The sequence below is a fragment of the Lynx rufus genome, unplaced genomic scaffold, assembly GCF_022079265.1.
Source record: "Lynx rufus isolate CCGP_SWC_20201006 ecotype Redwood Valley unplaced genomic scaffold, mLynRuf1.p SCAF_7, whole genome shotgun sequence".
NCBI classification, from domain to species: Eukaryota; Metazoa; Chordata; class Mammalia; order Carnivora; family Felidae; genus Lynx; species Lynx rufus.
Window position 1 is genome coordinate 68,069,110 of NW_025814889.1, and position 18,602 is coordinate 68,087,711.

The 18,602-nt window shown below is 34.3% G+C and overlaps 1 protein-coding gene across 1 annotated transcript in view; it reads left to right on the forward strand.

The window, feature by feature from the left end:
- MUC19 (mucin 19, oligomeric) overlaps positions 1-18,602 on the forward strand; it is a 110,017-nt gene that overhangs the window by 2,943 nt on the left and 88,472 nt on the right. Inside the window, exons 4-21 of the mRNA XM_047066343.1 lie at positions 30-197; positions 651-800; positions 891-1,013; positions 1,885-2,067; positions 2,169-2,216; positions 4,008-4,058; positions 5,114-5,173; positions 5,791-6,019; positions 6,977-7,094; positions 7,545-7,605; positions 7,831-7,928; positions 11,553-11,763; positions 12,495-12,617; positions 13,290-13,413; positions 14,997-15,132; positions 16,373-16,465; positions 17,434-17,518; positions 17,919-18,056. Of these exons, the coding sequence (XP_046922299.1) occupies positions 30-197; positions 651-800; positions 891-1,013; positions 1,885-2,067; positions 2,169-2,216; positions 4,008-4,058; positions 5,114-5,173; positions 5,791-6,019; positions 6,977-7,094; positions 7,545-7,605; positions 7,831-7,928; positions 11,553-11,763; positions 12,495-12,617; positions 13,290-13,413; positions 14,997-15,132; positions 16,373-16,465; positions 17,434-17,518; positions 17,919-18,056 (2,199 nt within the window). The remainder of the gene's footprint in view (positions 1-29; positions 198-650; positions 801-890; positions 1,014-1,884; positions 2,068-2,168; positions 2,217-4,007; positions 4,059-5,113; positions 5,174-5,790; positions 6,020-6,976; positions 7,095-7,544; positions 7,606-7,830; positions 7,929-11,552; positions 11,764-12,494; positions 12,618-13,289; positions 13,414-14,996; positions 15,133-16,372; positions 16,466-17,433; positions 17,519-17,918; positions 18,057-18,602) is intronic.

The following is an 18,602-nucleotide window of genomic DNA, read 5'->3' on the forward strand; positions in this document are numbered from 1 at the left end:
TTTTAATAACATTTTAATTTTTCTGTCAGTTGGAACCGGGTCTTTTGGTTGGGAACTTGGAAAAAGGAAGGGCGATAATGCATTTGGTTTTGGAGCTTCTGGTTCGAGTTCATTTGGTGGCAGTGGCATTAATAGCAAAATAAAAATTGAAGGAAATCAAGTGGGTAGTTCTGGAGGACCCATTTCCAATGATCTAGGTATTGATATCTCATTTTTATGCATAAAAATTTCTGAATCATGAAATGTTTTCAATGTACTCTGTGACATCATTTTATATTCTGGAGGTGATACTGGTTTAAGAAATGCTGATAGCTCAAGTATTCCACTCAGTTTCTGTTCCTGAGAAATCCAATTGGATTTCAAACAGTCATTCTTTTATTTTGATATTATTTTGAATTTTCTATTAGTGGGAAGGCCTGGGTGTTTTGATTTTGGACTTGAGGGAAAGATATTTGGAACTGATTTTGGTTTTGGAGATTCTGGTTCAAATTGCTGTGGTGACATTGGCCTTAGTGAAAATGGGGTAAAATATAATGATGAATATAGTTCCATGTTTTAGGTGTTGATGTTTAATTTCTGTGCATAAACAATATTTGAATCATAAAATTTATTGGAAAATGTTCTGACAACAATCATTTTACATTCTGCAGGTGGCATCAGTGCAAGAATTAGAGATAGTCTTTTTGATGGCATATCAGAAAATTTGAGATATGGTTTTGAGAAGTTTGGTCAAAAGGGATTTGGAAGCAGAGGATCTGACTGGAGTAAGAGCAGCAGGGAATCTGATGTCAGTGGCTCAGGTAGTCTAATCTTGGACTTTGCTCAGGTGAAATCTAAATTGATTTCAGCCTTTCATCTATTATTTTATAACATTTTTATTTCTCTGTTAGTGGAAAAGTCCTCATCCTCTGATTTGAAACATGGAGAAAGGAAACGTGAAGCTAAATTTGATTTTGGAGATTCTGGTTCAAATCGATTTGATGACATTGGCCTTAGTGAAAATGTAATAAAAGGTACTAGAGAATCTAATTTTAGTGGTATGAATGTTGACAGTTAATTTTTTGCTTAAAAACTTCTCAATTATAAAATTTATAATTAATGAATTTAATAATTTATAATTATTAAATATAACCTGTTGACAAACTTTTAATATTCTGGTAGAAGTACCAGTGCAAGAAGTGGTGGTGAGCATGCTGGTGAAAAGTTTGAATATTCAGGATTTGGTATGTGGGTATTTGGTAAAAAGGAATTTGGAGGCAGGGGATTGACAGAATGAGCAGCACCATGTGTGTTTTGTCTGGATCCTTGAATCTCAGGTCCAATGCCCACAACTTGGGCATTCTCCTAACCTGGACTCTTGGGGAAACTGAAATGGGTTTCAATTTTTTGATCATTTTTAATTTTTTTTAATGTTTATTTATTTTTGAGACAGAGAGAGACAGAGCATGAACGGGGGAGGGTCAGAGAGAGAGGGAGACACAGAATCCGAAACAGGCTCCAGGCTCTGAGCTGTCAGCCCAGAGCCTGACGCGGGCCTCGAACTCACGGACCTCGAGATCATGACCTGAGCCGAAGTCGGACGCTTAACCAACTGAGCCACCCAGGCGCTAAGTAACACTAAGAATTTTCCAATAGAGGGAAGGACTTGGTTGTCTAATTTTGAAAATGGAGAAAGGAAAGGTGAAACTCAATTTCGTTTTGGAGATTCTGGTTCAAATCCAATGGCCATGGTGGTACAGACTTGGATGGAAATAGATTAGGAGGTACTGGAGGCTATAGTTCCAGGGCTCTAGGTATTTATGGTTAATTTCTGTGCAGAGAAAAATTCTGAATCATGGTATGCATAAAAAATAATTCTCATGACCATCATTTTGTATTCAGCAGGTGACTCAAATGCAAGAAATGGGGATGAATATTCTAGTGGTATCTCTGAAGACTCAGGATTCAATTTGGGGTCATCTGATCAGCAGGGATTTGGAATCAGTGGAATTGGTAGGAATGGAGAGAGTGGCAGTGGAATCGTGGGGGCTGGATACTTGAGTCCTGGATCTGATGTCAGTGGCACAGGTATCTTCACCTGGACTCTGTTCCCAAGAAATACAAATTAGTTTCTTCCTTCTTCATTTCTTTTAATCACACTTTTAATCAATTAATTGATTTTCCATTAGGAGAAAATACTTGGTCTTCTGGTTCTGGAAGTGGTGGAGGAAGGAAGGGTGCAGCTGGACTTGGTGTTGGTACTTCTGGACCAAATGAATTTGGTGAAACTGGCGTTAGTGGCACAGGTACCTGTGATACTGGAACGGATGTTATTGGGTCTGGTTCCCATGGCCGAGAATTGGGATTTATGTCTGGCGTTTAGAGAGTCAGGATTCTAACATATGTTATAAAATAACAATGAAAATCATAAACATCGATAATGATATAAAAAGCAAGACAAAATCCTGAAATGATAAACTGTATTTAGATGTGATCAGGAAAAAAAATCATTTAATATTTTTTGTAGAATGTGGAATGAATTTTGTGGCTGTGATTATATTTATGTGGAGTTGTTTTTGTTGCCTTTATGCAAAATTGATTTGGAGTCACATATGTGAAGAGGTGATTTGTTGGGTTTGATCTTTGTGCTCTGGATCTGGACTTTAAATTATTTTGCAAGTTTATTTCTGATAAGAGTAAACAAATTCCATCCTTTTTGAACATCTCAAAATTTAATATTTCTTAATGGAAGCATTAGAGTGAACAGTCTAAGAATTTGTGGTAATATTTATTGTGATATGGGGACTATTTTGATTCTTCTGTTGGAAAGTCTTGGGTGCCACTAGACTAAGTGATCTCAGAACTGTGGGCAGTAGATTCACTTCTAATGACTTAAGTGATCTGAAACATATTCAGGATTCATACTTAGAAATCAACTTTGGGATTGATATGTTTTTAAAAGGTAAAGTCTAGTTAGCAAGAGATATACTTAGTGTAGTAATGGCTGACCTCAGTCAGGATTGACTATCAATGAATCTGTTCAGAAAAGGCTTAGTAATAAAGAAATAATAATTCACTTTTGGATTGTTCTTAATCTTTGGACATCAGTTTTGAGGTCAACACTTCAGTGGAACTGAGAAATTTGAGATCACTGATTATTTATTGCCATTGACCTTGTTTAAAACCAGTTAGTAAAATGGTTTAAGAGACACTGAATTTTTAACCCCTAGATCTGCTGCCATTAGCTCAGGTATTCCAGTTTAGGATGTGTTCCTGAAAAATGTATTAAGAAGTAGTTGTCTCTCCTCTTTCTATTGTGGAGTGGTTACCAATCTGAGACTTCTCTGCTGTTTGGATACCAACTTTTGACTGCTTTCATGTTTTTCAAATGAGACAGACTTGTTTTAATTAGTGTTCTTTCCGATAGTGTATCTAATAGCAGTAAATCTAGTGGCTTTGAAGTGGCAAGTTCTGGATCTGTTGGCATTATTGTCTTAATATTAGACATGTTGAGATGAACTCTCAGTTCAGCTAGATCAGTTGTTTTCAGACTTCCAGTTTCTGTGAGTGCAGAATCCTTTGTTCAGTTGACATCTTAAAATGGTAGCTAGATTTTCCAAATGTAAAGCAATTCAAAGTGGGAGTGTGACTAAAACTGGGATAGGAGACCCTGGACCCTGTTTATTCAAACCTTTCTCTTTTCCTAAATACATTTTAAGGCAATTGATCTGGAGTAAGTTAATTTGATCATTTCATTTGGTGGCAAGGCATTTAATTTTGTTACTCCCACAGGTTGTTAAGTTGATTATATACATATATATATATATTATGCATATATATATGCATATATATGTACATATATATGCATTATATATATATATACAGCTTCACATTGTTCTAAATCTGCTAGCATTAGTATTGCTGAACTTGGATCCATGGTTTATCCATCAGATTTTAAAAACATTTTTTTTTTCATATTTTTACCAAGTAGTATGTATATACAGACTAACTATTTCGTATTAAAATAGGTGTCACAAGCCCAGCCGACCACAGTACCTCTGCACCACTCACTACACCAGGTAGTTTGACTTATGACTTCCAGTGCTTAACAATGCATATATATGATGTATGTGTATGTATCTGTGTGTTTATACATATATACATAATTCTGAAATTTAAGTGTTCTGTGGATTATTGATTTACTAGGACATGATATTATTATGTGTTTTCCATGTTGAAGTGAGCTTCTAAATGCTTCTCTTTGAGTACTAAAGTTTAGATCACCAACTGCATATTTTAAATAATTTCATTAATAAGGTAGATTAAATTATACTTTAAGGGAACCTAAATAAAGCATAATACAACTTCTCCTTTGTCATTTTAGATACACTATTCTTAAATGGCTTTAAAAATAATTTATAAAGATATTATGTTATATTATATTACCTAAGAAAAGACAACTGTAGTAAAGGCAAGTGGCCTTAAGATACACAATAAATAACATGTGAAAAATATTTTATAGTTCTATCAAAATATTCACTTGTGTTGTTGTTGCTTTTCTATTCTGCTTGCTTAACTGCTCTAAGATTTCATATAAATTTACTTGGTTACATACAAGGTTCAATGCATTAAAAATAATCAGGGGAAGGTTTCAAGGTATATGAATTTCCCCTTTGATCAGTAGAATAAAGTTCTCTTCATATATAGATAATTGAATTATTAGTATTACACAGTAGACTGATTTAGTAAAATCTACCTTGGGCATGTTTAGCTAGTGACTCCCAGTGAAAGTATGCTAGCAATGTTCTGTTTATGAAGTTGAAAATATAGTTCTGTAAGGGATATAGCATATGTTAGTAATTGTACATGACTCAAAATGAATAAGCTCATAATGATTTCTGAAAATACTATGGCTAATTGTACCAAAAATATGGTACAATTCAGAGATCATCATGTACATGATGGTGGCAAATCACAGTTCTCACAAAATCAAATTATATGATCAGGATAAAGAAACCCACTGATGGCCTTCAATATCAGCTTCTAAATTCCTACGTAGAAACCCAAATATTCTGTATATTTAGAATCAATGTATGTTTTTAAGTTTAAATAATCTATGCATTATGTTAAATAGAAAAAGGATCCCATATTCCAGAAGCAACTCCGAAATACTCAGAAACAAATACAATTATTGGTAAGTAAAAAGGACTTTGATTTCTACCCATATTTTTATGTCCAAGCCAGCCAGTACCTAACCAATATTTTGAAACTAGTTGTAAACATTTGCCCGTCACCTATCCATTTTATCATTTTATGTTTGAATGACATCACATTCATACTATTTTCCTCAAAGATACATATACACACATATATACATAACACATATGCATGAACGTATATAACATACATACGTATGTACATAGAGAAACAATATTCTTTATACTTAATTGACATATGGTAACCAACTCATATAACATTAGAAAGACTATTTCTACAAAAAGCAAAATAAACAGGCAAACAGACCACAACTCCGATCATATATACCTCCCCACAAGTAGAGACAATTTCCCTTTCCCATAGGAAACAAGATGTTTTCCTTCATGTTTTGTTCGAGACAGAACAGCAACCTTTGTGTATTCCCAAGGATTCAGGCACTACTTTTAGTGTGTTTTTGCTCTGTGTGAGAAAGAAAAGTTCTTATTTAAGGTGGTGGCTGGGGAGAGCAGAAACTTTCAGTAATGTTTTATCTTGGTATACAAACACTTAAAAAAAACACAGAACTATGAATATTCTACTCTAAATGTTTTGTAGGCGAAGCTTCTACTTGGGGCAAAGGAGCATATAAAGCTTTCAATGGCCGCATCTTTTCCTTTGACTCGTCATGCGCATACACCTTCTGCCGTCATTGCGTGGAATCCGGAGAAGATTTCAATATTGAGATCAAAAGAAACAATAATAGTGATATTGAAAAAATAATAGTTAAAATCGACACTAATGACGTCTCTATTTTTGGTGATATCATCCTAGTTAATGAAGAAAGGTAAATGCGACAGTGTTATGGAAAAATACTATAGAATGACTTAAGCTATCCTGAGCAAAAAGAGGGGTGCCTGGGTGGCTCAGGTGCCTAGGCATCTGACTTCAGCTCAGGTCATGATCTCCTGGTTCCTGGGTTCAAGCCCCGCATCTGGCTGTGTGCTGACAGCTCAGAGCCTGGAGCCTGCTTCCGATTCTATGTCTCACTCTCTTTCTGCACTACCTCTGCTCACTCTCGGTCTCTCTCAAAAGTAAATGAACATTAAAAAGATTTACAGTAACCTGAGCAAATAGAGAAAAGTTTGACTAGGAAAAGACGATACTCTTTTCCTATTTTGGTGCTCATATTCATTATATTAAATTCTTGGACAGGAGTCTGACAGAAGATTTTGTTATATGTGGAATTGTAAGATACTATATTTATTCCTATAACATGGTGGGGACAAACAACTAGTTTTGTTGTTTGACTATTTTGAGTACTTAGATTTGGGACAACATGCATATTCAACACATCTGTTAATAGAGTATTTCAATTTTCATTTGTATGTTTGTTGTTAAAAATATGAGATTTTTCAATAGATTAAATTTAGGTCATTGTTTTTAGAAGTAGCAATTCATATTTGGAAGGGTGTAATATTTGAATAGTTTTCAGGATAAGGAGTTGAGACATGATATTCTACTTGTGAACATTTCAAATTATTTGATCATTTATTCCTTACACTGCACCAGTTTCTTCTTTTTAATTTCTCCAAAGCCCCAAAGATTTATTCATTGTTCTTTAAAAGTCTTTCAAAAATTGGAAAAACAAAGCCATTGTGTCTCTTCTGAAATGGTAGGAAAAACAAAGCTGCAATATTTACTAGCCAGTATTATATTTGTGATACTAAATATAGAACATGAATTATTAGAAAAACATATACTATTCTTACCCTTATGTGTACTTGTGCTTTAAACTTTTCAGTGTACAGATACCATATAACAATAAATTGATACACATTAAAAAATATGGAGAACATAATGTCCTGAATAGCCGCAGAGGAATCATGTCTTTAATGTGGGACAAAAATAACAAACTCTCAGTAAGTCTGTCTCTGATTTTCTTACATTCTTGGGCCTTTTGTTCTTTGCTTTCAGTTATGAAAAGAATACATTATAAGGAAAATAAGAGCTAACGTTTACTGAGAAATCTCTATATATTATTCACGTGCTAAGCATTATCTTATTTAATATTTAAAATACATTGAAGTACATACTGTTATTAATCTTATTTTATAGGTGATAGAACTCAGGAAATTCAGACTAATAAAAGTTAAATTATCTACCCAAAGACACATAGTTAGTAAGAGATGGAGTCAGGAAATTTCCAACTTCTAGATCCTGGTCATTTAAAAAACGTCCTATAGTACTTCCTAAGTAACCAGCTTAGATAGAATTGAAAATGAATAGACACTGTCCTTTGGTTTGGGTAAATTACATTTTGAGGTATTTTCAATATTTTATAAACATGTACATGTAATTTTTTTTAAAAGCTTACTCTTCACAAGAAATATCCAACTTGTGGTCTCTGTGGTAACTTCAACAGCACTCCAGGTAAGATTTCAATGAATTAGGTCTAAGAAAATTGTTTCCTGAAAGAAAATTAGAAAATAATTACTCACATTTGGATAAATCCAACAGAAATTTGCATTTGTCTAAAGAATAGGAAATCATTAAAATAAAACAAAATTTATGTTGTCAACTTAGCTATATTTAGCTTGAAAATAATGTATATGTACATAATGAATCTCTTGAACTAAGCATTGTTTTCATTTTCAGGAGATGATATCAATGAACACATTGCCAATAGTAAAATTCCTGGTGATTGTCCCAAAGCTGTTAGTAAAAGCTATGATGTTTGTGAAGATGGCATGCAGGTAGGAGATTTATATTTCACCTAGCAGCAAATTTCAGCACTGTTTCCCTTTGTTTCAATTTAGATACCCAACATCCTCTTCTAAGCATTCATGCCTTATTCTTGGAATTGTGCAACTACTTTTTCTCTAATGTCCTTATAGTCTATTTCTCAGCTTTAGTTTAGCTGTAGATGCTAAAATAAGTTTTTTTCCTAAAACATTATGATATTTACTATATATTAGTGTAACAATTCTGATTTTCTTTGCACAGAGTTTTAGTTTGTCTGTAAACTGACATGCTTCACCTCTCCATTAAGTCTGCTGATGGATATTGATGGGCTCTTATGCTGTGGAAATCCATGTCCTGTGTCCCTAAAAACTACTTTCTGTTCTCCCTTACTTTTGCCCCAGATAGCCAATCTGAATTGTCATACTTTGTATACTTTGCTTTCTTTTTGAAAGAGTTATATGTAATTATTTTGACTACAATACTTAAAAATAGCCCTCTCTGAATTTTCTGCACTTTTGTAGTTCTGTCACATTGAATTTGATAGGTTGCATCCGTCTGTCTGTCTGTCTATCTATCTATCTATCTATCTATCTATCTATCTATAATCTATTTATTGAGAGAGCACATGTGCACACATGTGTGCACGTATGTGAGGGGGCGGGCAGAAGGAGAGGGAGAGAGAATCTTAAGCAGGCTCCACACCCAGTGTGAAGCTAGAGGGCATAGGACTCCATCTCACAAATGCGAGATCATGACCTGAGCTGAAATCAAGAGTCAGACATTTAAATGGCAGAGCAACCCGGGTGCCCCCTGTTGTTGTTGTGTTATTGTTATTTAGGATAGGTTGCATTTTTTTTTAATATTTTCTTCTTTGTAGTATTCATTTATTACCTTTCATTTATTTTTTTTTAATTTTGTAATGTTTATTTTTTGTTTTTTGTTTTTTGTTTTTTTTTTCAATATATGAAGTTTATTGTCAAATTGGTTTCCATACAACACCCAGTGCTCATTCCAAAAGATGCCCTCCTCAATACTCATCACCCACCCTCCCCTCCCTCCCACCCCCTATCAACCCTCAGTTTGTTCTCAGTTTTTAAGAGTCTCTTATGCTTTGGCTCTCTTCCACTCTAACCTCTTTTTTTTTTCCTTCCCCTCCCCCATGGGTTTCTGTTAAGTTTCTCAGGATCCACATAAGAGTGAAACCATATGGTATCTGTCTTTCTCTGTATGGCTTATTTCACTTAGCATCACACTCTCCAGTTCCATCCATGTTGCTACAAAGGGCCATATTTCATTCTTTCTCATTGCCATGTAGTACTCCATTGTGTATATAAACTACAATTTCTTTATCCACTCATCAGTTGATGGACATTTAGGCTCTTTCCATAATTTGGCTATTGTTGAGAGTGCTCCTATGTATCAGTACTCCTGTATCCCTTGGGTAAATTCCTAGCAGTGCTATTGCTGGGTCATAGGGTAGGTCTATTTTTAATTTTTTGAGGAACCTCCACACTGTTTTCCAGAGAGGCTGCACCAATTTGCATCCCCACCAACAGTGCAAGAGGGTTCCCGTTTCTCCACATCCTCTCCAGCATCTATAGTCTCCTGATTTGTTCATTTTGGCGACTCTGACTGGCGTGAGGTGATATCTGAGTGTGGTTTTGATTTGTATTTCTCTGATGAGGAGCGACGTTGAGCATCTTTTCATGTGCCTGTTGGCCATCTGGATGTCTTCTTTAGAGAAGTGTCTATTCATGTTTTCTGCCCATTTCTTCACTGGGTTATTTGTTTTTCGGGTGTGGAGTTTGGTGAGCTCTTTATAGATTTTGGATACTAGCCCTTTGTCCAATATGTCATTTGCAAATATCTTTTCCCATTCCGTTGGTTGCCTTTTAGTTTTGTTGGTTGTTTCCTTTGCTGTGCAGAAGCTTTTTATCTTCATAAGGTCCCAGTAGTTCATTTTTTGCTTTTAATTCCCTTGCCTTTGGGGATGTGTCGAGTAAGAGATTGCTATGGCTGAGGTCAGAGAGGTCTTTTCCTGCTTTCTCCTCTAAGGTTTTGATGGTTTCCTGTCTCACATTCAGGTCCTTTAGGATAGGTTGCATTTATTTTATGACTGAATAAATGTTCACATATTCCTGTTTCAATCTAGAACAAAATTTTCCAGATCAAGATGTATGGATAGAATGGATAGAAGAGACTTTTTGTTTTCTCGACAATGGATGTTGCATTCTAACCATCTTGTTACCTTCTAGCAAAGCTAATTAAGCCATGACATTCTGTATCATCTGCTGTCTTTCTTGTGAAACCCTCTTTGGTTTTCAGTTAGAATCGCCTTCTCTTTTTCCTCTGTTACCCTATGCTACTCCTTACTACTTATGATAAGATACCATCCACAAAAATTTCCCATGTTTTTATGTTCCCTGTAAGATTATGCATTCTATGATGACAAGACTTATGTTTTATCTGTTGTGGTAGTTGCACAATGTATGAGAACTTACTCCTTGTTGCTCAAAAAATGTCAGTTCAGTAATTATATAAATTTATATTAAAGCTAATGCAGGGGCTTCTGGGTGGCTCATTCGGTTAAGCCTCTAATGCTTGGTTTTAGCTCAGGTCATGATCTCATGGTTCATGAGATTGAGCTGTGCATTGGGCCCTGTGCTGACAGTGCAGAGCCTGCTTGGGATTCTCACTTTCCTTCTCTCTGCCCCTTCCCCACTCATGCTGTCTCTATGTCTCTCAAAATAAATACACATTACAAAGCTAATGCATATTTATTAAAGACCTGCTACATGCAAGATATTGTGGTAAGTCAAGAGGATACAAAGTTCTATTTTTTACTCTAAAGGAACCTGTAATTTAGTGATAAAACTATACAAAAATAATAAATGAAAATCAATCCTTGAAGATTTTATTTCACTTAATCTTATACCTAACCTGGAGAATGTTATCAGTTGTCTTAGGCTTAATTGGTACAAATTATACATTTGCTTAACAGTGGTTTTTATATTTCTCTGTTACAAACATGTTAAGATAGAAAACAGCTATGTGGTAGTTAAAAAATGTAGACATTTAAATGTTTTTGGGTTCAATAATATATGTGTTTACTTTCTTAACCAACATGAGAACAAATATGTTGTCTCTGGAGACAACTCACATGGCCCCCACTAAGAAAGCACACATTCACTCTATTTTACTGCCATGGTTGCTCATCAAATATAAGAAGATTAATAGATAAAGGGCCAATGTCCCTTCTGTCTATTGTGGTGTCAGTCATTTACCATCCCACTCTCTGGCATCAACAATTTTTATTTTTTCTCACCCTTCCATTTTCTCAAGTTGTAAACTTCATGTCACCTTTAGAGAAGTTTTGGTTGAGTGTAGGTACAACAATTTTTGAAGCTGTTGTACAACAATCCAAAATGCCAGAAGTGAAGTGTTCTTTTAGGAGTCACTGTACCGAGTATAATACTTTAAAACTCTCCATTTCAACCAGCAGTCAACAACTCTTCCTGCCAAAGCTACAGGTTATCATGCAGAATCAAACATATCTGAATTTATCTTTTCCTAAATGTTTATTTGATTGTCCATTTTTTTTATGTTTCAATAAAACTTCATGCTTTATTTTGTAGCACTGTGACAAAATTATTGGAACTTACTTTGAGAAATGTAGAAAGGTCACCACTTTATCCAATGACTACAGAATGATCTGCATTGATGAGTACTGCCAAAATAGAGACAAAAATTCTACGTGTGACACTTACACAGAATTGTCCCGCCTCTGTGCCTCAGATGGTCCCGGCCCCTACGTATCCTGGCGAGATGATTCTGATGTGGTTTGCGGTAGGTTTTAAATTGTATTGCAGATTCCAAGCCAGAAAGTGTCTATAGCACATTAAAATTGAGCTATATTTCAAAGTAATCTTTTCAAATGACTGTAAGCCCTGAAAGGGATCTTAGAGATGTTAGAGTCCTATCTCTCACAGGTACTTGTGAGGAAACTGAGACCTGTATTGGTGAAGTGACTTGCCGTAAGTTGCGCTGCTTTGTGTTAAGATCTCAGTTAGGAAATTTATAGTCTTTACAATTAGTAAAAGTTACTGGGAAAAATGAGAAATTCTGTAAAAATTGAAAATAGTAAGTGGAAAAGTTATCAAAAGTATATTGATTAGTACTATGATTTCTTTTCAAAAAATTAATAAAACATAGAGATGAGTTTCACACAAATATAAATATACTTTAACCTATGTTTAGCTAAATCCTTAGAAGTTAAAATATGAGTAGAATATCAATTCCAAAGTAAGATGCAATGATATATATATATATAAGTACATTTCCTCCTAATTTTTGTCTTTGTTTTTTTTATTTTTTCTCCAGATTAAATATTGAATCATAAAATAATGCATGAAAAATTGGCACAAGTTAGTTGTGCTGAATATTTTTAAAGACTGACTCATATCTTGAACATTAGACTCAAAGAAGCTCATTTGAAAAGATCCCCATTAAAGTATTATCTATTTATCACATTCATTTCCCTCTAATTTCCATGTATACCTGTATCTATATTTCTCTAGAAAAACCTAGATGCCCAGAAAAACATATCTACAAAGAATGTGGTCCCTCAAACCCTGCAACTTGTTCTAATGTGGCTCCTTTTCAAGACAGTGAATGTGTGAGTGGCTGCACCTGCCCAGAAGGTAATACACCCTATAAGAGTATTTACACTGAAACAACTGAAAACAGTGCTTCTAGTATGGTGGGTCTTATTTCTAACTAGATATTTAATGAAATCATCTATTCGTAATCCATCCTTCTAGCAAACTGCAGAAGAGGGCAAGAGAGAGACTTACAAAGTTAATGTGTATGTCTATGTCTATGGTACCTAAGGGCCATGGTGCTCCACAGATCGTCCTCTAGTCTTATATTGGGCTCATTAGAAATACTCTATGGCTCAGAAAATTATACTCTTGTCAGTTCTCAAACTGGAGTAATTGCTTAAATGGAACTTACCATTTCAAGTGCATGTTTACACTTGAAGGAACTAGTTCAGGAGCACCTGGGTGGCTCAGTCAGTTAAGCGTCAGACTTAGGTTCAGGTCATAATCCCACAGTTGTGGGTTTGAGCCCTGAGTCTTGCACTGAGCTCTGTGCTGACGGCTCAGAGCTCGGAGCCTGCCTCGGATTCTGTGTTCCCCTCTCTCCGCCCCTCCTCCACTCATGCTCTGTCTCTCCCTGTCTTAAAAACAAATATACACTTAAAAAATTTATTAAAAAAAAAGAACTAGCTCAAGAGTGATTTCACAATTCACTGCTTGAGAATTTACTGATGTTTATATAATTCTGAGATTAATATAATATATTTATTCCAGGTTACCTATTGGACGATATTGGAGAAAAAGGGAGATGTGTATTAAAGGCTAAATGTCCCTGTGAATCAAATGGAAAGATCTATCAGTCAGGAGAAGTCCGAGATGGTCCTTGTGGTTCTCAGTGGTAGGTGCATGTTTTTTGCCCACATTTTATTAATAGCAAAATAATACTAATAGTTTAATCAATTTTAAATAATTCCTAAGTACTTAAAATAAACTTTCCAGAAATAAAATGCAACCTCACTTTATTTTCTGTGTTCATATTTGCCTTTTATCTTTTAAGGAAAGTTTAGTGTGTTTTTAAAATAAAATGTATACGCTTTCTATGTATCTTTAAAAGGTAATGCTTTTCACTAACTGAAGTAGTGTTTCAAATAGTAAGCCAATTAGTGGTTGCAAATATAGAGCAAAGAATAATATAAGAGTATGGTTACAACAAGGAAACAATAATTGTGCAAAATGCCAAGAATATTTAATAAAATGTATAATCAGAAACAATCTAATACTTTTCAAATAATTTTTATGAGGCTACATTGGTGAAGGCATATTTAATCTTTATTTATATATTTTTATTTATGTATTATATATATTTATAATATTTATGGATATATTTAATGAGTGAATTTTAATGTGCCAAAAATTAGTGTGGACTATTTGAGTTCAGCAGCAATATGTTGATCAGAGAGAGTTCCCCATTCCTCATTACAACTTTTCTCTGAAACTCCAAATTTGTGCAGAAGTCCAGAGGACTTTTCTAGAAATGTATTATGCCCTTGTAGGGAAATAATCTGATTCAATGAAAGCTAATCTATTATTGATATTATAATATGTTCTTTATAAATGAGAAATGTTCTTGTTAGTGTGGTCATAATGCATTAGTAATAATTGTATATAACAATAGCTATGATTTATTGAATATCTATGACAGTGCTATCCAGGAGAAATATCACGTGAGTCACAAATATGACCCACATATATAATTTAACACTTTTTAGTTGATGCATTTTTTAAAAAGCAAAAAGAAAGAGGTAGAATGAATTTTAATTCTGTATTTTATATACCCAAAATACAGTATTATCATTTAAAAATGAAATTAGTATGCAAAGTGAATGAGAGATTTTATGATCTGTTTTTCAGATTAAGTCTTAGAAGTCTGTGTGTATTTTACATTTACAGCAGATCTCAATCTGGATGAGTCACTTTCAAGTAATCAATAGCTATACGTCTCTATGCTATATTGAACACTGCAGGTCTACAGTGTGGCATTTAGCAGGTGTCTTAGTACTAATAGTGAAATGGGTTCCATTTAAACAAACCTGAAATCCAGTTTAAAAGTTTTTATATGTTTAGTTCAGGACGAAGCTATTATTTTAGTCCATGGCATTCAAGTCTTTTAAAAAAACAGGATGCCACCATCAATGAGACGTTTGATCAGAGTTGAGATGTTGAGTGGGAAACAAAGGTGGTCTAATAGGGGCTCCTGGCTGGCTCTGTTTAAAGACATGTGACTCTTGATCTTGGGGTCATGAGTTCGAACCCCATGTTGGGTTGTAGAGATTACTTAAAAACTTAAAACAAAAAAGATGGTCTAATAAAACTTAAGTAAATGTCTTAGTTTAAATTTTGATTTTTAATGTTGGGATATTTATTTTGGCCATAGAGAAAACACAGCTGATGACCTTTAATGTAACCATTGCATTTTACCAGCACATGCCAAGAAGCAAAGTGGTCTTGCACTGAAGCATTATGTCCTGGAAGATGTAAGGTGGAAGGAAGTTCAATCACCACCTTTGATGGTGTTAAATATAACCATCCTGGAAACTGTCATTTCTTGGCCATCCACGTATGTAATAGCCTGGAACAGTTGAGAAAACTGATGCACGTGCCAAGCTGTTTTTCATCCAATTTAAAACACAATCTTCACTTCAAATTACTATTTAAAAAATAAATAACAAGCAGCCCTTCAATTATTTGTTACATATTTTGGTATCTGTTTTCTGTCACATGTTGACATTGACCATAAGTATTACCTGCACTTCTTAGAAATTCCTTGCTAAACAAACCAACAAACCCCAAAATTCCCTTCATCACTAATAATTTTCTAAGCACACTGGAAAAATATTTTCTTCTACTTTTCTTTGCATGTTTTCACTAGTGCCTCAATTGAAACTATCTTTTATGTTCCATGAAACATCCTTTTTCATAGTTACCCCTTTACATTTATTTTTAGTTTTTATAATATAATATCACTAGTATGATAGATGCTATCCTGACTTTTAAATCCTGTTCAGTACTAAAATTTTAAGTAATCTGGATTTCAGTAAAAGGGGAATTCCATCTTGTATATTGTGCCTATAGCCAGCCTGAAAATATAATTTTGTTTAATCTTTTGGTAAGGAACCAAGATGAGCAGAATTTGTGACTCCTAAAGTGAGAGGGATGGCTCAAGTCTAGTAGTCTGAAAAATTCTGTCCTGGCTACTAAAAGACCATTTTCCAAATCTTTCTTCCTTTTATGCTCCTCACATAATCTGTGAGGGTGGGGGACGGGCAAACTGAAAGGGAAATAACACCAAAATATGTGGAATATTTGCTTCTCCTATATTAGATTCCTAGATCGTGCAGAGAGAACTGGAAGTCAATGTTTGACATGACTTATATTTTGGTTTTACAAATTAAATACCTTTCACATTGGGTTTAAACAGACATTGTGGATTGTCCAGAGAATAAACAAGCTATGTCATCTCTAATTCCTATTCGTCTCTGCAATGCAGCACATTCCCTTGGAGGAGATGACAAAAAGTAAAGATAAAAGAAAAAAATGAGGACTATGAAAACCCACCAATCAGACTATACTACCCTACCAATCAGATATAGTTTATGGAAGATACTTGGACCTTCTGTAAAGTGGCCATTTCTACACTTACCATGGACTGAACGAGGTTTTACTTTCAGAGCAGACAGATTATATGTAGGAATTGTACATGTTTTAAATGCAAACATGCATTGTGAATGAATCATGCAGTAATAGCATATAATCAATGACATTTAATAAATATATCAATGAAATGCGTTTTTTAACAGGATAAAGATTGGTCTGTTAGCGTTGAACTTCGTCCCTGTCCAAATGGTCAGTCAGGAACGTGCTTAAATAGTGTTACACTCCTCTTGAATTCGGTGAGTAGTCCACTCCCTAAAGTTTATCCAGAGCAAAATAAAATCAATTACTTCACAAATTCAGAATTTTTGTGGTAGAAGAGAGGCTTTACTCTGTAAATTGAAATAACAAGTGATATTGTACAGAAAATTGATAATGTCCCTGGAAGAGGTAGATACTTCTAAGGATCCTTAAGTACATAAAAGTTATCATACGTATACAACTAATGCACTAATTATAGATCAACTTATGTGCTTATTAAATTATTAAACTCTGTGGGCCATTTAAAAGGCAATTATATTTGTTTAGAATTTCATGTATTTGGAAGTGACATTGTAAAAGGAAATAGACCTAAATGGTGAGGGAGGACATTGAGACTTGCCTTTGGTACTTAGAAGGCTTCTGACATTTAGAAATGTAAGTTATCTTCTTGAGTTTCAGTTTCCTCATCTACAGATTAGGGATGGAAATTCCTTTACAATACGTCTCCAAGAATTGGTATAAGAAGCAATGAAAAAACATATGAGGAGTGCTTACAAAATGTTCTATATTTTAGGTATTAAAAATTAATTTAAGGAGTGCCTGGGTGGCTCAGTCGGTTCAGCATCCAACTTCGGTTGAGGTCATGACCTCCCTGTTCATGGGTTCAAGACCTGCGTCAGGCTCTGTGCTAACAGCTCAGAGCCTGGAGCCTTCTTCAGATTCTGTGTCTCCCTATCTCTCTGTCCCTCCCCCGTTAGCACTCTGTATCTGTTTTTATTATTAGTAAATGATAATTATTATTTATTTATCATCATCATAGTAATTATATATAATAAAAATATAATAGTATTTTATTTGTATTTTATTTAATATTAAAATAATAATAAGATAAAATTAATCTAGTAAAATTAAACACTTTATGGCATAAAAATGAAGGTGCATATATTGCATTAAAATGAATTAGTATTACAAATTAACATGAACTAACAATTGTTTTAAATATCAGTCTGTTTCAGTTGACAAATATATATTCAATAGAGATGGAACAGTCACAAATGATAAGATTAGAAATCAAGGTTATTATTATTCAGGTAAGTTTAATAAATCCACTTAAATGTAAGATGCATTCACTTATTCAATTTTTTTTTTTTAATTTTTTTTTTTAACGTTTATTTATTTTTGAGACAGAGACAGAGCATGAACGGGGGAGGGGCAGAGAGAGAGGGAGACACAGAATCGGAAACAGGCTCCAGGCTCTGAGCCATCAGCCCAGAGCCTGACGCGGGGCTCAAACTCACGGACCGCGAGATCGTGACCTGAGCTGAAGTCGGACGCTTAACCGACTGCGCCACCCAGGCGCCCCACTTATTCAATTTTTAAGGATATCAAATGTGTGTTTTTTAACACATGAAAATATAAAACCATTTTAATGAATTAAAAATTGTTCACTATTTAAATTATTACTCTTAATGTTAATAATTATTTTAACAGACCAAATGCAGATCTTCAAAGCATCTTCCTCATACCTTCAAGTAGAAACAAACTTTCATGTAAAGATGCAGATACAGATTGTTCCTGTGATGCAATTATATGTTTCCATGCCACCCAACCAATTCACAGACACTGTCGGTAAGTCCCCTGGATATGTTTTTATTTCCAAGGTTCTAATGTTACTATCACTTATTTTAATTTTCAATTGTTTCTCAATTAATGACATTATGCATAAAGCATTTTTACTTAATCTTCCTTTCAATATTGCAGTAAAACAGTTTCAACTTACAGTAAAGATGGTTTTATTTATTACAAAATCTATTCCTAAATGGTTTTCCACAAATTTAAGGTTTTTAAATTAAGGCGTTTTAAAGTCAGGTTTGATAATATAGGATATATATCACTTTGCTAATGTAGATTACCAGAGCTTTTGCCTGTAGAAGATGAAAATATTATACTTAGACATCTTTTGAATATCAAGTTTCAAACACAAACTACATTACAATTTGTCTTCCTGCTGATAGATCACATGTTCTTATCTTTCACTGCTATTTTCTGTCGTAGAAATCAGCTCCCACATAGTGTCATGGATGTCAGATAAAACAAAACAGTGGCAAATCCCACAGCTACTAATTTCAAAAGTCTAAGCTTTTGCACCATGTCTTTACTTGAAAAGGTGACTTA